The sequence below is a fragment of the Ambystoma mexicanum genome, chromosome 5p (genome assembly GCF_040938575.1).
Source record: "Ambystoma mexicanum isolate Mex_15411 chromosome 5p, UKY_AmexF1_1, whole genome shotgun sequence".
Classification (NCBI taxonomy): domain Eukaryota; kingdom Metazoa; phylum Chordata; class Amphibia; order Caudata; family Ambystomatidae; genus Ambystoma; species Ambystoma mexicanum.
The window spans coordinates 134,991,399-135,017,270 of NC_090930.1; the positions used below are offsets into that span (position 1 = coordinate 134,991,399).

The window sequence follows — 25,872 nt, forward strand, 5'->3', positions numbered from 1 at the left end:
TGGATTCAGGTCTAGTGTTTAACTCCATTAAAGTCCACCTAGCTGCACTTTCTGCATACACCACTTCCCAACTCAAAGTGTCGTGGTGGAGGATCCCTGTTATAAAGGCCTTCATGGAGGGAGTAAAGAGAATACACCCCCCGATAGCTGACCCAGCTCCCGGATGGGACCTTAATGTGGTACTTACCAGTCTCATGGGCTCTCCATTCGAACCCATGCACAAAGCATCTCTTAAACACCTCACGCTTAAGACTGCTTTTTTAATAGCTATCACCTCCATCAGGAGAGTAAGTGAACTTCAGGCTCTTTCTATTCTAGACCCCTTCGTTACAGTTCACAAAGATAAAGTGGTTCTACGCACTCACCCTAGGTTTGCTCCGAAATTTATTTCTAAATTCCACGTAAACCAATCTATAGAACTACCAACGTTCTTTCAAAATCCTTCCAATTTGGGAGAAAGGACTCTGCACACACTAGATGTACGCAGAGCGGTCATGTTCTACATGGAAAGAACCAGACCACTGAGGAAGACTAATCAGTTCTTCGTCTCGGTGGCAGCAGGAAGAGAAGGAGATGCAGTTTCAAAATCCACTATTTCTAGATGGATTGTTCAATGCATCACTCTCTGCTATACTCTTGCTAAGAGAGAACTGCCCTTTAGGCCAAGAGCACACTCTACTCGAGGCACGGGGGCATCCATAGCATTCATTGCAAATGTTCCCCTTGAGTCCATCTGCAAAGCAGCTACCTGGAGTTCTGTGCACACCTTTACAAAACACTACTGTCTAGATACACACTCTAGATCTGACTCCCAGGTGGGACAGGCAGTATTACGACACCTTTTCTCTACTGTTCCTTCTCATAACCCACCGCCAACTCCGGGTACTGCTCGCTAGTCTATACACAGCATGTGATTCTAAGCAGATTAACAAACATCAGAAGAGAATGCATTACTTACCGTAAAAGCATTTCTGATGATTGTATCTGCTTAGATTCACATGCGCCCGCCCTTCCTCCCCGCTCGGATGGAAGGAACATAGACTTCCTTTATATATCTCTCTCTTTTCTGTACTCACTCACGTCTAGAAGGCTCCCTCAGGGCAGAAAAATACAAACAGAGGGACCTCGACGCGTGAGGGATTGTGGGTACAACGCACGTCACTATAGAGATAGTGTTTCAGACACGCCTTGTCGACGTCCCCTTTTCGACTACGAAAAACAAAATGCAATACTCCGCAGTGACCACTGGATGTCGGACCTATGCACAGCATGTGAATCTAAGCAGATACAATCATCAGAAATGCTTTTACGGTAAGTAATGCATTCTCATATTGTTTTTTGGCATTGCACATTTGACCACACTCCCAAATCCAATATACCTCTTCATACCTAATCTGAGCCTTGTTAGGGAAGGCTCTGTGGGACTGTGCATGCTGCAAGCCTCCTTGTTAAATTTACTACTTGGGTGGATAATAGCGCATAGGTTCAACTTGTCGATCCCCTTAGCCTGTATTCAGCATGTATAGTGTTAATCTTAGAATTGAGTAATAAACATTGCTACCATTATGGTCACTACGCATAACACTTAAAATGCAAAAAGTAATTAATGAATATGCAGCAGTCATTGTTATTGCCTTTACGTTTACATCATAGCCACCTTAAAAAGAACTACCTGCCTCACCAGGTGTTGCTAGGCAGCGTCACAAATCTTGCTAGGCAATCTTCATAAAAGCCCTTAACAGCACCACCCCTTTCAATGCCTTTCTCAATGTGAACTCAGTGATTGGTAAAAAACCTCCCATACTCACTATCTGTAGAAGATAGGGAGATGAGAGGGCTGGAGAAGACTGGATGCCTGAAGCAGTCTATAATCCAAGGAAAATGCCAGAAAATATTGAAAATTAACTATCGGAGCACCTTGGTCTTTGTAGCAAGAAAAGCAAGACCACAGGAAAAAGTGCTTCAAAAAGAGTTCATGTCAATTGGGAGGAACCATGGAGTTGGCCTCAGCCAATTACAAATAGAATCTGCTCATAGGTGCTGAGCTGACTTGCCCTGTGTGGAAATGTAATGATCTTCCCCATGGGGAGGGAAGGATAGCTCGGGGACAACACGTTTGTCTTGGAAGCAAGACAACGCGGCGCAACACAGGTTTGAATCCCGATCCTGTGCTTAGAAGCCACTTATTAGTATTAAGCATGTTAATTATACAGCTCAGTCAAAATCAATAGTTCATCTCAAAAGCAAATAGCCAGAGTCCTTTGGGGACTCAAAAGCCTCAAACTAGACAAATATCCAATTTAGTGGCTGTAAAAACCAGCAAGGAAAAAAGGAGTGATTTCAAACCCCTCCTCCAGTGGTTAACCCTCTTGGTTGGTCGTTTCAGCCGTCGTCCTGCCACCTCTGGTCTTTATCCACCAACAGCTAATCTCTTGCTCTGTGTGCCGAAGACTCCCATTATACTATCTGGGCTTAAACTGTCAACTCCCCTTGTTCACAGAAGCAAAAAGCTGTTGAGATCATCGGAAGCAAAAAGCTGTTGAGATCATTGGCCCAATATTAGTGTTCAACATCTTTTCTGGGAAGCAAAAAGCTTTTTTCTTTCAAAAACAAGTCTGATGCAGTCCGCCAACACCTTCAACCTAGTTACACAAGCTTATGTAGTCCCTGTAGCTCCTGCAGATCTTTAAATTTCAGTTTTATTTACTATTTCTGAAGCATGGAAACACATCTCAGAAATATTATTTACGCAATTCTCTCGAGTACCATAACAGGATGAGACCTGGCGAGAATCCAAACCAAAACATTATTCTTTGCACTAAGAAAGATGTAAATCCTACTTCTTGCCTCATTTCATATGCATTGCACTAGTTGCTCATGTTAATGACTGCATGGCTGGGAAGTATGCTCAGATTTCATACCTTATTCATAGTAAAATAAAAATACACAACATTCCTGCATCGCAGAATTCAGTTTGTCACCTGCAGCTTCAAATGTGCATGTAAGAATCTGTGTAGCAAGACCTTATGTTATCTTTAAGAGCCCATTTGGCATAAAAGAGGTTGACTAACAGTACACCTATGTCTATTGGCAAATCTGCCCCCATCACTACTAAAAGATAAAGTTCAGGAAAAGTAGGATATTGATCATAAGTGTCCTAAGGCCTTAAACCGTCTGGCAACAATGAACTTTTATTTAAATTCATAAGGCCCTGTTTTAAAACTAAAGTTATTTCATACCTGGTGGCAGTATTCAACTACGCTGTAAATTGGAGACTAGGTACACCTAAATATAAAGCAACATTCTACAAACATAGAATTGTGTGGTATGATCAGAAACTGTTAAGATATATTCACTTTCTAAATGATTCCTTAATTTTCAAGAAGCAGGACATGGGTAGAGCTAAAGCAGCATGGGGTCTCTAGCATAGGGAAAACACTTTCCCAATAAAAAAAATTCTCCGTACAGGCCTAGCTCTGCCTGACAGTGACTCCAATGAGAACAAGGCATTCTGAGATTTTCTGCAAAAGAGAATCTCCTAGGTAGCGGTCCGCATTGCATTTTAGCAGGATGTTTGGAAATTACCAATCCCCTGCTGGAACCTGGCTATTAAGGGAGTGGGATTTCGCCCTACCCTGTTGTGTTGGCTATTTGTTGCAGCTGTTGCCTGTTTGAAAACCCCTTACTTGGATGGAGAACGACCCTACCTCTCGCGTCCCTGGGACTCATAAGAGACATCTGCTGCAAGAATATTGGACCTTGCCTGCAACTGATGACCAAGAGGCCAGGAGTCACTGAGGAAAGTGTGTGCCTGGAAGTACCTCATTTTACCTCAGCTGGCAGCAAAGTGCAAAATGGACCTCCCACTCTGTGGCATTGTGGGGAAGATCCTCATCACCATTAAAGTACTGAGGCATAACCAACTGCTGTGGTACTCCACTGTATCAACTGCTGTTCAGCACACAAAGGACTTTAATTCTTTTCGAGATGCCATACGTACAAGGGAGCTGATAAAGTTCTTCATGCACCGGATCCCCTTTGGAGAGTTGAGCTGTTGCTTTGCCTATCAATCCCTCCCACCCCAGAAAATACTGAATCGAGTTGTCCTGGTTCTAATCTGACTGTGCTATGAGCAAGCATGTCAAGTTATATGTGAACTTAGAGATGCCTGCACCGAATTCTCCACTTCCCTGATGATTTAACCTCCCATCAATCCATGCAGTTTCCAGGACACTGTTGCAATACAGGAACACTATTGAGAAATCGGTTTGTTTAATACATTCCATGGAGCTAGAGTATCGTAGAGCCAGCTAAATCTGAAAGCTCCTGGAAAATCTTGTCAACACTGTCAAGCTTTCTGCAAAAATATAAAGGAAGAGAACCTGTGGGCTAGGTGAGCTTTCGCAGACATTCTAGCTAACGTGGCAGCCAGGCTTTACATTGGGCTCTTAGGACTGGAATAGGTCCAGTTTCCTACCTTATACATAGATGTTTTTCATAAGTTGTGTTTGCCTGTTTCAAATCCTTCTGTTTTCTTTTTCCTGTCAGCAGTAATGCCTGGTGGTCATTTGCCTAGAGTAGCCGATCGGCATGTGTTTACTGTGTATATACTTTTCTGGGGCGGGTGTGTTTAATCATTGTTTTGAATCCTTGTATAGTAAAGACATTACTTTTAATTTGACACTTACTCCACTACTGTTTGGTAGCTTCTGCTGCTGATCCATGTGTTTGGAGTGTATTACATGCCCCCGGCCCATGTTACCAAACGCAGACATAGTGAACATCATGTTTACCCTTCATGGCTGAAACACCCTCGTGCCATATTCTGCTACATGTTTGGGCTTAGCGTGCACAAATATTTGCTCCCCAATGTACTATATCTGGCCAGAACACAATTTTGTCACATCAAGACTGCAGTCATTGGAGGTAGTGCTGCATTGGATGTGCCTCCATTAGGGATCCAGCTGAAGTGGTAAAGTGTCGACCAGTTTCCCTTTGTCATTGTGTTGCAATTCAGTTTTGTCCTGTTCTAGCAGGTGGCGCTTTTGCATCAAGTGAGTAAAAGCAAGGCCGCTCAAGGCATGCCCTCTAACCGTCCAGGTGATCTAAAATTACAAAATTCCCATTGCCTGACCCTAACATAGGCAGCCTACATGCTTGTTCGATATGAACAACTTGCCTTCAATGTGGCCAAGAGGTTGTGATGCACCTTGAGCACCAACCTTCGAGATGTTCTTGCCTATGTGCCATGATCTTGCACACAAGATCTCACTCCCTTCTACTGCACCCCAGGACTATGCAATTCATGGAAGATCTTCGGCCAGGGCAGCCACTCCAGCACTTCCAGTTTCTCTCCTAGAGGTAATGCGTTTGGATGGGTTGTTGTAAAGACACAAGAGCCACGACTAAAGGTACTCTTGAAAGATTGTTGACGGGGAGATATGCACTTCCACTGCTCTGTCAGATTTCTGACCTCAATTACGGCAGTCTGTGCCACTGATGAGTTCATTGAGCTCAGCAGTCTGAGTTCCTCATTGCCATCTACTGAGGTCCCAGTCACTCAACCTCTCTCCTGCGCCAGGAGATTACTCATTTTATAACATTCTGGGAAACTGGAAGCTCAGAAGGGTAATGTGACCACCAAGGCGCCATACAAACAGATTTTTAAGACCAGGCATAGAATTCAAAATGTGGAAACTGACAAGGGGAGCCACCCAAAGAAAACAGTAGCCAGGGAGGTTTGTTTCAGAGGTAGAGGGCACAGAAAAAGGTAAGCTGCAGTGTTTTTACATTATTGGAAGGGAATGAAAACTTAAGTATTAGACCACTGGAAAGAAAACAGCAGTATGCCAATCAAGGGGTCAGCAGGTATTGAATAAAAGGGCTTAGTAGGGGAAACAGATTATAAACTGTTGAGTGTTAGAGGTTTTAAAATTTGAATCAACAGAAATCAAGGTAATGTATGAGACTGGAAGTCACCAAGGTGATGTCATGGTTTTAAGCAGAATGCAAAGGTGATGAATGAAGGAGATGGAGATTTCGGTGAAGGGAAGAGATTGGGGCAGAGAGCAATTTATAGTAGGGATAACCCTATGAAGGTTAATTTTCTATAGTCCGGGCATCTTATTGTTTTGGCCATTCCTTTTTTTTGTTTTAAGCGGCTCTCCTCTTCTTTCAGGAAGGAAGGGGAAATGTCTGTCCCCCATTCAACATGACCTGAGCAACAAGTGGAAGATTTTTCTGCACAAGGTTCCCTTGCAATGGAAGACACTCTTGGATAAATGCCTTGAAGCTCCTTGTCAAGCCACACCACACCTGCTACAAAGGTACACAAGAACTGCTGAATGGATGATTTTTGTATTGCTTAGAATAAAATGTGTTCTATATGTTATCAAGGAGCAGGTATCAAGGAGCATATTGTATATTGGAAAGTTAGGGAAGACTAGTTGTGCAAAGCATTCCATGGTCAGATGGTTTAAAAAAGAAATGGCATAGATATGGGTGGAGTTAATGTGCTTACTAGCCTTAATGGGCTAATAAGGTAAAGGTAACATGCGTTATCTGTTAATAATGGCCAGCACATGTTTGTAATGCACATGCCCATCTTCATCACAAAGTGGCCTGTCCTTTGCTCACTAGGATATGTGGTGGTCTGTAATCAGTCGAGGCAGCCAGGAAAACCAGCTATATCAGTTTTCTAGTTACTTTATTTTTCCAGATCATCCAATATAACCAATTTTAGTTTTTGAAAGTAGATGCAGTGCCAATTGTGATGATGTGTTTAGTAAATGTTGAATGATCATATCTTATTACCAAAGAAATAAGAGAAATCTCAAATACCTTTGCCAAATCGTGGATGAAGTTCGGTGGGGAAGCCCAAAGTTGATCAGAGAAATCCCAAGACAAACCACGAACTTCAACCATTTATATACATTTTACTCCATAAAAATTGTCTACCCAATTTTCAGCAAAATTTTTGGCGGCTGACTCAAAAAAAATAGTCTTCTGCACAGTGAATGTTATTATTAAAACCTCAACCTTTCAGCGGTTCACAACTTTCTTTCAATACTTGAAAAACAGGGTTGTTGCCATTTTTTGATATGGTACATTTATGTACTTGTCAATTCTCTGCTTTTTCTGCAAGGAAATTCTCCCCAGGACCGGTGAGTGAGGAAAGGAAACACTCGGACCGGGGCGCTCCTTGCGTGGTAAAAGGGAATGCTGAATGAATGAACGAAAGATGCTGTGTAAGATACGGTGAACCCAAATCAAGTGGTTGTGATGAATACTATGAATCAGAGGAACTATAAACAAAGGGAATAAGACCTTTTGAACTCTTGAATGCCGAATTAAAAGAGGTCTTTTGACAAGCACATTAAAGTTTCTGATGAAAAGTTGGTGTGAAGTACACGTGCAATATATTGAAAGACAAGAATGAATACAATATATTGAAAGCAAAGAACCTATTTCATGAAATGCAATGTAAAGCAAATATGGAACATTGCGGAGGAGTGTGGGAGCATTGGGGCAAACTGTGGTGAAGGGGAAAAAAACACCACAAAATAAACCATGAAAAAACTCATTGTGGCAAAGTCAAGAGACTGGCAAAGAGAAAATTACGTTGTGGTAAAGCCAAAAGGTTGGCCAGGAGGGGAAGTCAAGTGAGTGTGAACCAGAACACTGGGCAGTTACAGAAGAACCTGTGTGGGCAAGTAAGCCTAGGATGACCGGTTGCATGACCTGTAATGACCTGAAATGGGTGGACCCAGTGGTCCGACCACTGCGTCTAGACCAGGTATACCCGATCTGTGAAAGCCAAAGAAACATACAGAGGTACAGAGAGCAAATAACCGTGCATGAAAGAGACTGGTCAAGTGAAGCAGAAGAACGCAATCTGTATGAACTGTCAAGGACTAGGAGAAATGAAAAGTTGACCTGGAACTGGTTTTGAATATCGATAGACAGAATTTAAGTACAAGTTGTCAAGATGAACAAGCTGAAGTCTTGGGGAAGGAAACATGAGACCTTATAAACTTTGTGGCTGTCATGAGGAAGGGAACCTCAAGGCCACTTTTTGGAACTGTTTTATCTTCTTGTGGAAGGGAACCCCAAGACTTTGTGGAACAATTTTGAATTTGGGGAAGGGAGCTGGAAAGCAAGCCCGGAACACTGTTTCATTTGTTGCTGATATCTCAACACATTGCTTAGCTTTAGTTGTGAGGGCAAGTGTAGGTTTTAGACACAGACAGACTTTAAGTTGCACTTACTTACTGACTCAGACTTTCCCTGGGTAAGGAAATCCCACCTTCGCATAGAGCAAGTTAGTCCTTCATCCATCCTGACATCTAAGTTAATAAACCATTTTGGTTCTTGCTCTGCTGAAAGTAGGTATAGACACGATGCGTCCGATCCAACAGGATCTCTACCTCCTTGGGGCGTATTGAGCAGGTGCTGGAATATCCCCAACACGTAGCCCCTCAAGTTCCGATTCAGGGACTGCCTTGGTGACCCCAGTAATCGAATATTGTTTCTCCTGCATCTATTTTCTGCATCTTCTTGTTGCAACGTCATCCTCTCTTTCTTGCTTCAGGGGGGTCTATTTGTTTGGCCTGTTCATCCTGCACGTATCCCTGTTCACATATGGTCGTCTCTGCTTCGTCCAGCCGTTCACCTACCGCCAGCACCTGTTTATTGAGGTCGAAGATCACTTTATTCAAAGAGGCCTCACTAACCTTTATTTCTGCCAGCATCTCCTGCAGGTCCAATCTCCTCGTGGTCAGATCCTCACTCGTGCGGGAACAGGGGAAAATGTATCTGAGCTGCATGGTGTTGGCTGCGTCCTAATCCATCCTGTTGCTGCATCATGGTCTTAATGTCGAACGAGATGGGTCCTTTCAGTTTGGACGGTTGTTTAGACATGACCCTTCCTCTATTCTTGAAAGGTGTACCCCGTCTGGGTGCACGCTTAGTCCCCTTCCCCAGGCTGTTGGCTGTTTACCCCACACTCTGTCTACCACCTCTCTGCCGCTCAGTCCTGTGTGCTGCCCGAAGATCTACCTCTTGACAGAGATTGCACCTGGGGCTCAATGCTCTGTGTTCATGCTCTGGAGTACCGGGCCTCTCACTTGGTGTGCTTCCTGTGATAAATTTGATGGAGTCATCACTTTTCTTCCGGAAGTAGCCTCTTCCCATTTGGCCCTGAGGGTGGCTATTGTGAGAAACCTGAGGCGTTTCTCCCAGATTATTCCCGGGGATCTTTTGTTCAGGTGGCCAGGGGAGGGCTATCACTCTTGGATCCCAACCTTGGGGGTAGATGAGCAGGTGAGGATCACCTGGGCAGGGGGTCCTTGGAGACTGCGAGAGGAGCGCCCTTGGGCTAGACGCAGTATTCCGTTTTTTCCAATACACCCTACCCGACATCCCAGCAGTCAAATGGGATGCAACCAAAATCCTATCTCTCCCCAGCACTTTCCCTTACGGAAAAGACAGCGAAAACAGGGGACCTCCAAATTACCTCTAAAACCCAATACGAATGTTACCTCTCCACAACACTACAACTCCCATAATCCCATTCGCCTATTGAAATCCACAAGGACTGGGAGAAGGAAGAGGCAGATGGGAGTCATGAGGATTACCCATAGAAATCAATGGGCAATGGATTCCTATGGGCAGTCTCCATGTTGTCCCGATAACTAGGTCAGGCAGAGTCAGGCAGGTAGGGACAACTATTCACACCTGACTCCAATTAACTCTAGCTGGGAATATAAAAGCAGCAGCCAGGAATGGCATTGTGAGCGAGTCAGCGATGCTGAAAGGTACCGTAGAGGGCCCTAGTGAGCTGGAGAGACTGAAGCCTGGAGGAGAAGAAAAAACCCCAAACACTGGCCCTGCTAGCAGACAGGCGATTGCAATGTGGAGGAGGGAAATGTCCCTCCAGAAGGCAAGACCAGGGGCAGCTGGGTTGGCTGGCGGTACCGACAGTTAAACTCCTCCCCTGGGCCAGGCAGGCAAACCCAGGTCTCTGAGTGCAGAGGGAGAGACTCTGGCCTCCTACAGCCATCCCCTTTTGGCTCCTGCAGCTCCCAAAAACAGTGTGTCATTTCGGGGAGCAACCAAGTGGGAGCAACATTGGCTCAATGCATTCTGGGACTAGTAGTCCCAAAACCTTTTTTGTTAAAATTGTGATTTTTGGGAAGCAGGGTCCAAATCCGGCAGAGGCAGAATCTTGAACTTCAAGAAGATTCCGAGCCCAACAGAGGGAGACACAGTGGTGAAACTACAAGACGCAAATAATACCTTCAAGACCAGCTGCAGAGTGTTCCGGCGCCACGTGGGTGCTCGTGTGAAAGACTCTGGCTGATCCCCCCCCTTTGTTTTGCATTGAAACTACAATAACCAGAAGGCCGTGCACGAGATGAAAGAAGAATGTCAAAGTGGTCCTACAGAGGTTAAACTACATCCGCTGTACAGTCGAAAGTCTTTGACCGGCCAGTAATTGAAAGCTAAAGGAAACGAATCCCGCATGGTGAGAGAAGATTGGCAAGAGTGAGCCTGGCAGAGGGATGCCATTGAGAGGGGTCTGCCTCCGGAAGAGGGGTATCCAGGGGTGAAGAACCACACCCCCGAAATTCTGTATAAATGGGGCGGAGTCTGATGCCTCAATGAACAGTAGTGCTGACAAGGGATAACCCAAGAAAGGGAGGCTAACCATGAACTGGATAAAAGGACATTAAAAATCATGAATGTAACGGAGAAGATTGGCTTATATTACAAGATAGCCCTGTAACCAAAGTTTGCCTGACGGAGGGAGGCTGACATCCAAGACGGGTCTAAGCCCAGAAGAGGGGAAACCAGGAGTGACAAAGTACCACCCCGAGTGTAATCGAGAAAGGACTTTTTGTTTTGTTTATTCAGACCCTCAGAACCTCAAGGTACGTAAACCTCGAAGGTCCTGATACTGTTAGAAACTCGTTGTGGGTTTGCGCCCGGAAGAGGGGGACCCAGGAGTAAAGGCATCACCCACCAAACATTGGAAAGGAACTTTTTGTTTTATTTGTGGAACCCATCAGGTCCCTGGAGACCAGAGACTTTTTATAGAAAAGAGACTTACCCAAGGAAGAACCTGATACTTGCCAAGGAACTGTCGGCTCATGCTGGGAAAGCTAGAGCATGTTCCGTGCACAGGACTGCCACCTTATCCCATGCTCAAAACGAGGGCAAGCCCCTAAACGCTCACACCAGAGGGAATACAACCCACTAGGGAAGAAAGGTCAAAGTCGATCTTGTAAGGATAACAAGTTTTAATCTCACCCGCAGATGAGAGCAACAGCAAAGAACTTTGCTGCTAAGGATGTTCTGCCAAAAAGTAATACAAGCAGAATCTTATAAAGGAAAACATTGTCATTCATTACGCATATAGTAAAATCCTGCATGGCTGGGTGGTGTGCGCCTATACATGATCCACCTGTCCCATAAGAGATGCCAGGCCATTGGTTCCAGCCCAGTCCATCCTTCCCTCACATGGGTGCTGCAGTTATCATCTTCTCACGTCGAAGGTCAAAGAACAAATTAATTCTACTCCTAACATACAGCTACTTTATAACTTATACTGTGTACCTGGCAGGCCTTAAGGCGGGCACAAAGGAAGTTCTGGGGGGGGGGTTGTTGTGCACAAAGCCAAATGCTGCCTCGTGTGGGAGCTCCAGCGGTGAGCTTGGGTCCTGGACAACTGCAGAAATATCACGTGGATTCAGCCAGTATTCGATATAGGTGTGCATGAAGGTCCCAGGCACCTCCCGACGAGAGATCCTGTACAAAGAATCGTTGGGACAGACGTTACACCGTCTTCCGACCTGGCCCTGTGGGGGCTCTTTCTTTGTTCATGGAGCCTGGCGCCATCACTGACTATGCTCCGTGGTGAGCTGAGCAACTACATGAACTGTGACGGACCGGCGGAGCCTGAGATCCGATAGCCAGTCGGTCCGGGAAAGGCACTAGTGAACTCGCCAAGGACAGACCTTTTCATGGAAGGGCAAAAGGGGCACTTGCCCAGGTCCCCCATCTTGGAGGGGGCCCCACAGGGCTGCCTGATCTGAAGAAGTAAGATTCCATTATTCACCAGTCTTAAATAGCATATGTCGGGATATTTTATGGGGTGCTGCTAAGGCTCTAAACCCATTGCCTTTCTGTTTTGACAAGTACATTCTGCCTTCATCAATTAATCATGTATTGCTTTCTGCATTCACTGTGGTATACATAGTTTGTATGTTCCTTGCAGCACAACTCTGTAGCATTCTTTCCTTTCTATGGGAATTATGTTGATCATGTGCAAAAGGCAACAGTGAAATGCATATTGATAAATTGAGTGCCACAACGGTTAAGAAGCACCAATTGCAGAGATATGTGTTCATATGCAAAATTTGAGTATCACATTCCAGCAAGGCTGGCTGAGCCTTTCCTATGTCTGAAGTTTATAAACCTGCCTGCATATGTACTTGGTTTGGCAGAACAACATCTGCTATTATCAGCGATGTACCTGCACCAGATATGGGTTGCTATAAAAACTAACATATCATCCGTATGGTGAAGGTCTAGAAATTAGTTTGTTCAGATGGGGTGTTGTAAAACCTAGGCACTCGCCTCCAACGATGGCATAAACTGTTAGTCCAAGAGGTGAATAAGTATCCAAATTCAAGACTATGGAATGAAATCGTTGATGCTTGAATCCTGGATTTGCCAACAGACGACACAGTGATCCTGGTCAAATCATCTAATATATCTTACAATTCTCTGCTGTCTTCTGTGATGTTTGCCTTCTTGCATGCTGCTGGCATCGTTTAGCCCATTACTTGATCTTTTTTCTTATGTAGGCCAATTGGGTGGAAGGGCTGGTAGACAGGAGAGCGGACCAGAAATTGCAGGCCTCAGGCAAGCATATTGTAAGGTCGGCTTGTTTGACACAAGAAATAGTTTGCTTTTTGGTAAAAGTCAAAGGTTTTTATACACTTTTATAAGTGAAAATGTCACAAGCCATTGTTTTGGAAGTATTTAAAGCTTTAAAATACAAAAGACAACCCCAGATTAAATGTGTTAAATCACATCGATTGGTATGCTGATACTTATATATTTCCCTTGATGATGGAGAGAATGAAACTAGAATCATTCCCATTAAAAATGGTCATGTTTGGTAATGTGTTTGTCTATTAAGCAAGAATGAAGAGGGTAAGGGAACTTAAAGGGAGTAAACCTGCTTATTATGCTGCGAGACAGCATAACCTATAGGTAGTGAGCATGACGGGGTGGGGGCGCAACCAGTATTCTTGATCCCTTAATTCCTTTGGTTTGGTGGAGGGGGCCCCAAAGATGTCCGTGCCCGGGGCCCCAAAAGTGGTTAAGATGGCCCTAACTAAGGGTCAGAGGACTTTTTACTATAAGGGCGATACGCGGCTCCCAGTGGATTTCCCTCCCCCCCCCCCCTTCGCCCAGCCTCACTCGGCCTCAATGATGCCGGCGCCCGCGGCGGGAAGCGGACCCCACCAACACTGCGAATAAGGCTACACGGCAGCCCAAGATAAGGTGCCCTCTGCACTCCCGGCAGGGACGGTCGGTGAGGTGGAGTGACCGACTACGCTGCACGAGAAACAGAGGCACCAGTGGAGGAGACACGTTACCCCGGATGAGACCGCAATTATAAGGCACCAATGCAACCCCGGACGGTGCAGATAAGGCTCCTCCGGATCCACGCGCAGGACACAGGCTGACCGAATACCAGCTGGGTGGCAACATTGACGGGACCCCGCTGCTGCGCCGGGTCGGCTAAAGGTGCGTCCTAAGTGCGTCCCGACACAGAAGCGGCTAGTGAATGTAACGGGCGCACTGATACTTTTTATGTGATGCTACGTATGCGAGGCACCGAGCGGGACACTGTGCTGATGGTGCCATACCCCTGAAATCCCAACGGCACTCAGAACCGAGCATAGGAGAACGCTTGGATGCCATTGTGTGGAAGTTCCAGTTCTCTCGGTGCGAATGGCAGTGCAGTAAGGCATGGTGCAGAGAGCACGGCTGGATAGCAAAGTGAGTCGTGTGCACCCTTCGGTGACGGTTGGGCCCCTGACAAGTGCATGAACAGAATTGACGGAGAGCCCTCCAGGCTGGAGGGTCCCTGCCCCATGATCTAAGCATCACAAAGGCCATACAGTAGCGACCTGCTACAGCGAGCCCAGGCCACTAGAATACCTCTGCTGCTGGTGGGGGCTGGGACCGAACACACCCTGTAACGCTCATTCTTATATTGGTAGCGCAGGGACCGCATGCTGCAGCAATTTAGTTCCACTGTGAGGCAAGTCACTGACGGCACTGTTCCACAATGAGCTGAATCTGCACCAAGTATGGATACCTTGAGAAAAGGGGGAAGGCCTAGACAAAAGACAGCGCTATCTGAGAGCGAAGTGTAAAGGAGAATCTTGAAATGCCACCCCAACGCCGCTGTGGGATACAAGTGATCACAGACTTGCACAAGCAGAACCCATTCTCGGCGTATCACAGGATCATACGTGCCTTAGGAGAAGCCTTAAGAGGAGTGACCCGGACTCCCTCAGTGCCTGGAAGACACCCTCCAGTGAACTAGAAAATGTCCAAAGGGACACACTCCAAAAAGAAGGGTGCAATGGATAAGTTGACCACACTCACTAGCAAGGCTGGGTAAACTGGAGACAGCAGCGCCAACGCCCCAGAACCACAGCCATCGAACCAGACACCTGCCGCCATGGACCCGCAAAGTGTTTTCGCCTTAATGCAGCAAGGCTTCTCAGCTATTAACGACAGGCTTGATGGTATCAATGTGATTATCACAACAATTCGCAACCAGCTGGAAAAAGCCATGCAGCGCATAACAGAGACAGACACGAGATTCAGCACTGCAGAGGATTTGCTGGAGGCACTGCAGAACGAATGGGAATAGAAGTTGCTTAGCTGGAATGTGAGAGGCCTTGGCATGCCGGTAAAGGTTAGGAAAGTGATGGCGTATGTGAACAGACAGGGGGCATGGATATTGTTCCTACAGGAGACGCACTTGCTTGGTCACCAGGCTGGCAAAATTGCCCCCGGGTGGGGGGGGGATCACCGGTACTACAACTCATACTCCACTAGGGCATGGGGAATCATGACTCTGATACACAGATCGCTCCCATTTGTACATGGCACCACAGAGGTTGATCCACGGGGCAGATACATGGTGGTGCATAGGAGACTGGCGGGCGTAGACATTTTACTGGTCAATGTCTATGGTCCGAATACAGACGACCCTGAGTGCTATGCAGAGATGTTCCAGAAGTGTGCTAAGTACCCCACCGTACATATTATTTGTGGTGGTGATTGCAACACCATTCTCGATGTGGTCCTGGACAGAACTTCTGTGGCGCCCAGAACCCTCTCAAATGCAGCGCCTATGATACAGATACACATTAACGACCTGGGATTGAAGGATACCTGGCAGACGATGCACGGGGCACGTATGGTTTACACTTTTTATTCGTCAGTCCATGACATGCACTCACGGATAGATCTTTGGCTGGTATTCCACAGAGTACTGGGCTGGGTAAGGGAGACTGGGATACTGCCCAGAACACTGCAGACCATTCGCTGGTCACACTGCTGCTGGATATTCCAAAGGAAACTCTGCAGAAAGCCCCCTGGCAGTGTAAGGCAGCAGCACTGACTGATCCAGTACATAGAACTAACCTCGCAAGACTCATTGGCGAATACTTTGAAAACAATGTGGGGTCAGTATCTCGACAAGGGGTCCTATATCTCTGTCAACCGAGATGGGCGCTCTTAGCGATATTCGCAGGGATCTCAGAAGGAGAGCGGGAGTACTAGCTGACCTACAAGCGCAGTATACAGCCGAACTATCAGCTCGGATCAATGCTTATATTAAGAGACAATTAGACAGATTCCGTGAAGCAGCTAAAAAGGAGCTGCAATATTTTGATAGGCCTGCTGCCGCGCGCCGGTATGGGGAGCTGGAAAGGCCAGGCAAACTTCTGGCACATATGGTGCGTGACGAGATAGGGAGTATAAACATACTGTGTATAGCAAGACCAGACGGGGTGGTGGTTACTAAACAAGAGGAGATCAGCTAAGTGTTCAATGATTTCTATGCCAAATTATATTCCCCCCCCGAGAGCACTGCGACGGACGGGGACATAGATAGCTATTTGGAAAAATACCCACTACGCTGTTGTCGCCTGAAGCAAGAGAGTCCCTAGACGAACCTGTGACACTGCAGGAGATAAAGGGTCTTCCTGCTGGGAAGGCGCCGGGCTCTGATGGGACTTAGTACAATATTTTATTTGTTGAAGTATTGCCTCCCCATCTTCTTGAGATGTGGACTGAAGCATTAGAAATTGGCCAACTTTCAGACACGACACGTGAGACAATCATTACTTTGCTGCTAAAACCGGGCAAGCATCCAGAAGAGTGCAGAACTTATCCGCTATCACTCATTAATACCGACGCGAAGACATTCGCTAAAATACTAGCCTTCCGACTAAACCCACTGATGAAACATATGGTGCATGAGGACCAAGCAGGATTTGTGCAAGGCAGATCCACGGCAACTAATACAAGGAGATACTATAATATACTGGCAAAAATCCCAAAAGACACCAGAGCGGCGGCAGTCGCTCTGGATATGCAGAAGGCTTTTTTATACGGTATATTGGCCACTTCTATTCAGGGTACTGAATAATTATGGGTTCGGGACAAACTTTATCCAGTGGGTGCGCATTCTCTATACGAAGCCGTTTGCGAGGGTGAATGTAAATGGGGTATTGACGCAAATGTTGGCACTGGCGGGGGGGGGCACGACGCAGGGCTGCCCGTTATCACCATTGCTGTTTACATTAGTAATTGAACGGCTGGGAGATCTCCTCAGGGCGTGGCATGCACGGACTGGGATAACGATTTCTGGGAGGATGGAATTGATCACACTCTACGCTGATGACAATATATATGTGAGGGAACCAGAGAGGTACCTTCAGAGAATATTAGCAGCAGTGCAGGAATTTAGGGAATACTCCGGCCTCCGACTGAATTCTAATAAGTCTGAGATATTCCCCTTGACCGAGGTAACTAAGGAACCCTCAGACCTACAAGGACTAAAATGGGCCCCTCAACGGGTAAAATACATGGGAGTAGAAATTGCTCGGACTCTGCAGCTGGTACGGTCCTTAAACTTTGACGAACTAGCGGGTGCGCTCTATGCTAAGATAAATGTCTTAGTTACTTACCTGTAACTGTATTTCTCCAGCATTGGTATCTTTCATAGATTCACATGCTTGAATATTCCCCGTCGTCAGACTGGGAATCCTCGGTGATAAATTAAATAATAATAATAATAAAAAAAAAATTTTTTAAATGTGTGTGTATATATATATATATATATATATATATATATATATATACACACTGCCACCTAGCAGTGCATGTACATAGCCCATTATAGCCTATGAGCCACTTCATTGTGTAGTCCCTCCACCTCACTTTGGTCCTTTATGGCCCCAGCCAATGAGGTGGCAGGGCTTAAGCTCCGTCCCCGGCAGCCATCTTCAGATTTTGAACCGTAGAGATTACAGTATGATGGATGCTGAGCATAGGAGCAGCCTCTCAGGGGAGGCGGGCGGGCGCATGTGAATCTATGAAAGATACCAATGCTGGAGAAATACAGTTACAGGTAAGTAACTAAGACTTCTCCAGCATTGGATCTTTCATAGATTCAGATGCTTGAATAGAATACCAAGCAGTTAAAACATGCCACCATAATAAACAGATATGCATAATTACAAAAAAACATATTTCTGATCAAACCTTTACCATGCAGCAACACAACGGTTACATACTTCGGGAAAGGTGGGAAAGGAGGCTGGTCCTACCTTACACAAAGAGATGGCGGAGCACTGCCTGTCCAACTGCAGTTTCTTTCTTGGTATCTTCAGTCAGGCAGTAGTGTTTCGCGAAAGTATGTAGAGTGCTCCACGTGGCAGCTCTGCATATGTCTTTCAAGGCCACCCCTGCGTGGAATGCTGTTGACGCCGCCCTTCCTCTGGTGGAGTGAGCAGACGGCGGTCTAGTTAAAGGGTCGCCTTTCAACTGATGGCAGTGGGTGATGCAGGACGATACCCAGCGTGCCAGACCTTGTTTGGATATATGTTGGCCCTTGGTACGGCCAGAGAAGGAAATGAATAGCCGGTTTGAGGAGCGGAACTCCTTGGTTCTTTGCAAGTAAAACTTCAACACCCTAGAAACGTCTAGAGTGTGTAATGTCCTTTCCGCTTCCGAAGCGTGATTCTGGAAGAAGGTTGGTAACGCAATGCGCTCAGTGAAGGACATCTCCGAAAGTACCTTGGGGAGGAACTTCGGGTGAGGCCTTAAGATGACGCGGTCCTTCTGGAACAAGGTAAATGGAGGTTCTGAAGACAAAGCTTGCAACTCACTGATCCTTCTGGCCGATGTGATGGCTACCAGGAAGGATGTCTTCCAGGACAAGAATTTCATATCGCATCTATGTATGGGCTCGAAGGGAGGTTGCATGAGGGCCGTTAAGACGGTGTTGAGGCTCCAGTCCGGAACTGGTGTAGGTGTAGGCGGATAAGTACGCATCAGAAGATCTTGATCGCTGGTAAGGAGAGTAAGGCTTGCGTCTCCGCGGTTACTGTGTAGGCCGCTATGGCTGACAGATGGACCTTGATAGAGGACAGTGAGAGCCCTGATTTAGCCAGGTGCAACAAGTAAGGCAGAATTTGATCAACCGAGGCCGTGAGGGGATTGATCGCAGAGGTCTCGCACCATTTGGAAAACTTGGTCCATTTTCTGGTGTAGGTGAGTTGCGTGGACGGGGCTCTAGCGGCCCTGATGATATCCCAGCATTCTGATGGTAACTTTAGGTGCAATAGTTTACGCTGCTCAGGAACCATGCCTTGAGGGACAGGCTCCTCGGGTCGTGGTGGAGGACCTTGCAGTTCTGTTGTGTCAGTAGATATTGATGTGATCTGAGACGAATCGGGGATTTGCAGGATAGCTGTCTCAGCGTCGGGTACCAGACTTGCCGTGCCCAATCGGGTGCAATAAGAATCAAGGAACAATCCTGTTCTTTCACCCTGCGAAGTACCCTCGACATGAGGGGAATGGGTGGGAAGGCGTAGAGGAGCTTCCCCGACCAATCCACTGAGAACGTGTCTCCCAGCGATTGGTGCTCGGGGTATCTTGACGCAAATCTCTTGCATTTTTTGTTGTTCCTGGTGGCAAAAAGGTCGATCTGCGGATGGCCCCATAAGGCAAAGATCCGTTGGGTTTCTTTTTCGTCCAGCTCCCACTCGTGTGACGCTGTGCATTCTCTGCTTAATCTGTCCGCTAGGACATTGTCCACTCCTGGAAGGTGCTCTGCCCTGATCTGTATCCCGTAGCGCAAGGCCCATGCCCATTGCTGTTGGGCTTCTTGCGACAGAATCTGAGACCTCGTGCCTCCCTGCTTGTTTGTATAGTGCATGGAGGTCGTGTTGTCTGTCTGGACTGTAAGAACTTGACCAGCTATAACCGGTAGGAAGGCTTTCAGCGCCAACCTTACGGCCCTGAGCTCCAACACGTTGATGTGGAGTTGGGACTCTTGTGCCGACCAAGATCCCTTGGTTTGGAGGTTCGCAAGATGAGCGCCCCAGCCTGATAAGGAAGCGTCCGTCCGCAGCAGGAGGGTCGATGTCGGTGCTTGAAACGGCATTCCCTGTAGAAGATTCCTCGGAGCGTTCCACCATCGAAGGGCCTTGTGCAACGTCGATGGAATCTGGACAATGTCTTCCCAGCATCCGAAAGCTTGTTTCCATTAGTGGTCCAGAGTTTCCTGAACCGGCCTCATGCGAAGCCTGCAGTTCGGTATGAGGAATATGCATGATGACATCATGCCCAATAGGGATTTGTAAGAGCGCACAGATGTTGTCTCTTTCTGTAGGAAGTTCGAAGTTAAGCGTAGAATCGCTGCTATTCTCTCTGTGGATGGTCTCACTCTGGGAATGCTGGAGTCTAGCTCGGCTCCCAGGAAGAGAGCTACCTTGCTGGGGACGAGGCAGGACTTCGTCTGGTTGATGGAGAAACCTAACTCTTTTAGGAGGTTGACCGTCCTTGACACTGCCGAACGAGCCTTTGCAGCTGAACTTGCCTTTATCAGCCAATCGTCCAGGTATGGAAAAACGTCCGTTCCTGCTCTCCTGAGACTTGCCGCTACCGGTGCCAGGCATTTCGTGAAAACTCTTGCCGCCGATTTTAGGCCGAACGGAAGTACTTGAAACTGAAAGTGGAGCCCTCCCACTGCGAACCTGAGGAACTGCCTGTGTGCTGGATGGATCGGGATGTGGAAATAAGCATCCTCCAAGTCTAAAGTGGCCAAGAAGTCGTGCTTGTTTAACCAAGGTAGCACCCCTTGTAGAGCCACCATCTTGAAAGTTATGCGCTTGATGAACTTGTTGAGCGCCCTCAGGTCCAAGATGGGTCTCCATTGACCGTTTTTCTTTCTGACGAGGAAGAATCGGGAGTAAAAACCTTTTCCTCTCTGAGAATAAGGAACTGGTTCTACTGCTGCCTTCTGGAGCAGTTTTTGCACTTCGGACATGACCTGTTTTAGCATATGCACTCTGCGAGATGTTGGAGGCAGGGAAGGAGGTTGGTCCAGAAATTCTAAGGTGTGACCCTTTCGGATCACCTGTAACACCCATTTGTCCGATGTAATTGACCGCCAGCGCTGGAAAAACTGGCTCACCCTTCCCCCCACCGGGGCGTGGCGAAGGGGGGGGGGAGTTTGGTCGTCAGTTCTGCTTGCCTTGCGACTTCCCTTGGGCGGAGCCACGTCTGCCTCTAGGGGCGTATCTGTTGGATGACTGATATTTATTGCCTTGGTACGTGCCGCCTTGTGCTTTTTGACCATAGGAGGAGGAACGACTGTATCCCCTGAATTTGGAAGATGAACCTCTAAAGGGACGAAAAGACCGATGGTCCTTACTTTTGTCCTTTAAAGAACTGATGGCTCTGGCTGTGTCAGTGTCTGTCTTGATTGCTTTCAAATGGTCGTCTATCTTTTTCCCAAAAAGATCTTGACCGTCAAATGGCATGTCCAGAATCTGCGCCTGAACTTCAGGTCTAAAGTTAGTAGCCTTCATCCAGGCCTGCCTTCTGAGCACTGTACCGTGCGCCATCTGCCTGAAGCCTGATTCGGCCACATCAACTGCCGCGTCGATCATGTGATCCGATGTTGCTTCACCATCCGCGATAATGGATTTTGCCTCCTCCTGGAGCTCCGGTGGTAATTGTTTCGCCAAGTTAGACATGCGGAGCCAAAGCTCGCGATCGAATCGTGCGGTCATGGCCAGTGCATTACCCGCTCTGATTGTAAGTGATGCAGAAGATGAAACTTTCCTGCCCATGGCTTCCAATTTGCGTCCGTCCTTATCCGGTGGTGCCGACAAAGGTGAGGAGGGGTTGGCGAGTTTCTTTCTGGCCGCCACTGTAATAACTGAGTCCGGTTTCGTATGACCCCTTAAACAAAGCGGTGCCGAATCCAGAGCTTTATATTTCTTTTCTGGCCTGGACACCAACGCCGGAGTCGATAAGGGCGTAGATAGGATCTTGGATCCGGAATCCCAGATGGTATCGAGGAGGGGAATTGTGGTCACTGTCCTCCTTCGTTTGTCCCTGTGCTCATAGAGCACTGATTGCCTTTCCTCCGAAGAAACCTGAATTTTAAACAGTTCTGCGGCTTTACCTATTATGGTGTGGAAAGAAACGAGATCATCCGGAGGTGAGGCCTTGCCCGGCGAGTCTCTCCTCCTGGGCTTCTCGACGACGTAGTCATCCCAATCACTGTGTGCGTCTGGCTCCTGAGTTATTTCTCCTTCTTCTGGTTCCGAAAATTCACCAAAAGGATCCTCCTGCCAGTCTGATACCGAGATGGTGGACGGTACCATGGTGGGATCTACGTCCGGAGATCGCGGTCTGTGCGATGACTGTGGTGACGGGACTCTTGAAGGTGAAGCACTGTGGGTGCTGCTCCTCGATCTTCGAGCAGGGGATCTCATCCGTTTTTGCGGTCTACTCCTGTAAGGAGTGCAACCCGACGTGCCTGGAATCGGGGATGACTCTCTAGGAATGGGATTAATCAGAACTTGCTTCTCCCTTTGCCGTTTGTAAAATTCTTCTACAATCCTCTGTACGGATAACATGAGCACCGGGTCATGAGGATATTCGGATTCTCCCGTGGACGGGTGCCAAGGAGGACTGTATTGTTTCGGTAAGGGACCGATGGACTCTTCCACCACTTCCGCATCGGAGAATTCTTCCTGAAGAATTATATCCGGAAGTTCTGCCATGTGCCCCAAAGGTGAAAATTGCTGCACCAGAGGTTCAGTTACAGTATTCTTCTCAATGATATTGCTTGTAATGACAGGAGCTTCAAGAGTAAGAGGCAGTAATTCCTCTGTAACTGCCGAAATTTGCGGTGCCTCTGAAGGCATTATGGATGGTGTTATTCTCGTCGACGACTGAGATTTTCCCGTCGACGAGGGCTTCGCCGACGACGGAGATTTTCCAGTCGACGAGGGATTCGTCGACGAATGTGGAGTGTGCTCCATGGACGACTGCGTCATGGATGAATGCTTCGTGGACGAGTGAAGTTTCTTGCTCGTCGACGATTGCTTCGTGGTCGACATGTCCGATGACAATGATCTAACTGTCGACGATGTCTTAAGCGTCGTCGTCGTCGATGCTGGTTTCGTCGACGGTATGCCCGATGACCTTTACCTTTACCTTCATTCGTGGGCGGTTTACCCGCCGACGACTACCCCCCCCGTTTTTTGCAAACTCCTCCTTACCTCTGGAGGCAGATTTTGCTGACTTTTTCTGGCTTGATAGGTCAACTGGAGGCAGAAAGGGTATCAATTCCAGCTTCCTCTTTTTGGATTTGGGAGAGGAACTCCTTTCCACTGAAGAGGCCCTTCTCTTTGAAGTTTGCCTCTCAGATGGAATGCTGGATTGGACAGGAGCTGTTCTGACAGACTCTTCGTCCGAAGATTGATCCCTGGATTCCAGGAATGAAAGGAGTCTTCTATGCCTGTCATGAAGGGTCTTGGTGGAAAAGGTTTTACAAATCTCGCATTTTTTAATGTCATGCGGGTACAGACAATAAATGCAATGCTCGTGAGGGTCCTTGTAGTAAACCAATTTCTTCTTGCACCTCGTGCAGTCCCTGAACAGGGAAGGCTTCCTGACAGCCGGAGGTGCCTCCATTTCTGAAGAGAAGTTCAGTCGACGATTTTGAGAGGAAAACAACAAGTTTTGCCACCAAGGTTATTTGGAAAGAAAGCCCCTAAGAAGGGGAACAAGATGGAATATATTTTACAAATATATTCCACACAAAAGTAGAAAGAATTTGAGAAAGCTCAGAGAGCTTGAGGATTCCCTGTGTCTGATAGACTGCGGTGAAAAATCTGAAGATGGCTGCCGGGGGCGGAGCTTAAGCCCTGCCACCTCATTGGCTGGGGCCATAAAGGACCAAAGTGAGGTGGAGGGACTACACAATGAAGTGGCTCATAGGCTATAATGGGCTATGTACATGCACTGCTAGGTGGCAGTGTGTGTGTATATATATATATATATATATATATATATATATATATATATATATAAAAAAAATGTATTATTATTTAATTTATCACTGAGGATTCCCAGTCTGACGACGGGGAATATTCAAGCATGTGAATCTATGAAAGATCCAATGCTGGAGAATGGTGGAATCATCTACCTATCTCACTCATGGGACGACCAGCATTGGTCAAGATGATCATCCTGCTTAAACTATTCTATTTATTTAGCAATGTACCACACTGGCTGGGAAGACGATTCCTGTCTACGATACAAGGGCCATGCTCATTGTTCATATGGAAGGGTCAAGCGCGCGTAAACTGGAAACGCCTTACAAAGCCATATGACCTGAGCGGGCTAATGGCCCCAGACTTCGGACTCTATTTCATGGCCGCACAAGCTTATTATGCAGTGTATTGGGCGAGGGGAGCCCAGGTGCACCCCATGTGACTCTAGAGATATAGGGCAGAAACCCAGCTATTCTCCATATGATAGCCGTAGGGTCATCAGGGGGGATAACCTGAAGGACCCTGCCCAAGTCACTAATCTGGCATGAACCAGGATGGTCGGTCACCATGGGACTAATATAATGTATAATTCAGACATGCCAATTTGGAGCGCTCCATACCTGCCCCCAACGCTAGACCACGACTTGGCCATACACTGGCGGGAGCGGAGAATACAATATTTCAAGGACTTGTTCTGTAATGGCCAATTAGTTACCTGGGATACTATCAAGACTATCATTGGAGATACTACATCGCAGAAATGACAGTACCTTAGACTACGCTCACCATTGGCATCCACCTGGGCCGCGTTTCCCAGTGAACCGCCTTCTCACCCAGGCTAGAGGTATGTACTATCCTCCGGCACTATGAAGAAGACTGCCTCTGCGCTGTATAAGATAACTCTGTCAACTAGGAAGTCACAGACAGCAGATGTTAAAGGGGAGTGGGAGAGAGATCTTGGAGCTACACTTGCAGATAAACAATCGGTGCAACATTGCACACTAAACCTGTATCATGTAACTCTAGGTATTGTTTAATTCATTTTAAGATAGTCAATAGATTGCATCTCACTCCAGCTCGCCTCAAGAAAATGTACCCTGCAAAAGATGGGAAGTGCCCTAGATGTGGGAATGATGACGCGAATACTCTGCACATGCTGTGGTCATACGAGGCACTCAGAGTACTGGACAGATGTCTGTAGGGCGTTGGAAGCAATGATTGATCTTCCCATAGAGTGGGAAGCTGGTTTCTGCCTGCTGGGATATGTAGGCAAGATGAAAACTATACCCCGCAGACTCCTGACCCCAGGCCTGTTCTTATCTAAGCGGGCTATACTGATGTGCTGGAAAAACAGGATCCCCCTTCAGTAAAAGAGTGGATGAGTGATATGACTTGGGCAAATGATAATGAGGAAGTGTACGCTACTTTGCTCTCTTTGTCGTACCACCCGAAAGATATATGGGGAGGATTCAGACTATATTTGCATGATGAAAGTGAAGATGCAGACAGCCAGGTGGAGGTAGAGTAACAGTTGTAATGTGGTATCCAGGGGCGTAGGAGACACATAAAATCTGGGGGGACAGGGGACACCTTGGGACTTTGCTTTTTTTATTTATTTATTGTGTTTTAGTCAAAGAACTCGACTTTTCCCAAACTTAAAATAGCAGTACATATTAAATCACATATATCATCACTGTATAAAACAAGAGAAAGGAAGAAAAGAAAACAGAAGAAAATTAAGAAAAAGAAAAGCAGTTCAGAGTACAAAATCCTTCAATTTGGCGTCTCACTTCAGAAGGCTCAGTTCACGTAAAAATGTGACCACTTCCCAGGGCAAAAGGCTTTCATGGCCTGAGCATAGCTCGTCCCAAAAAGATTGGGTGTCCACCCACCATTCATGGCTTGTCCTGTGTTCTGGTCTTTCCTGCACCCCGCTTTCCCCTGCCCACACTGGTCACCCCGTGCTGCAAACCATCCCTATCTTTCATCTACACTCCGTTCTTGTTCCCATCTCTCCCCTTCCTTGCTCCTCTCTTTTTCTGTCCTCTGCACCCTTTCTACCCTTTTTTCACTTTGCAGTCCCACTGTATGACGGAACTGGGGAGAGCACGCTAAATCCTTGGTCATACAGTTAAGACGGGCTTTGCATGCCTTCTCTTTCTTACACCTAGAGGTTTCCAGCCTG

At 46.9% G+C, this 25,872-nt stretch overlaps 1 protein-coding gene across 3 annotated transcripts in view; it reads left to right on the top strand.

Annotated features, from left to right (window-relative positions):
* LAS1L (LAS1 like ribosome biogenesis factor) overlaps window positions 1-25,872 on the top strand; it is a 948,139-nt gene that overhangs the window by 581,751 nt on the left and 340,516 nt on the right. For all 3 annotated transcript variants that reach the window (XM_069612531.1, XM_069612530.1, XM_069612532.1), the window contains exon 10: window positions 6,179-6,326. In XM_069612531.1, the coding sequence (XP_069468632.1) occupies window positions 6,179-6,326 (148 nt within the window). The remainder of the gene's footprint in view (window positions 1-6,178; window positions 6,327-25,872) is intronic.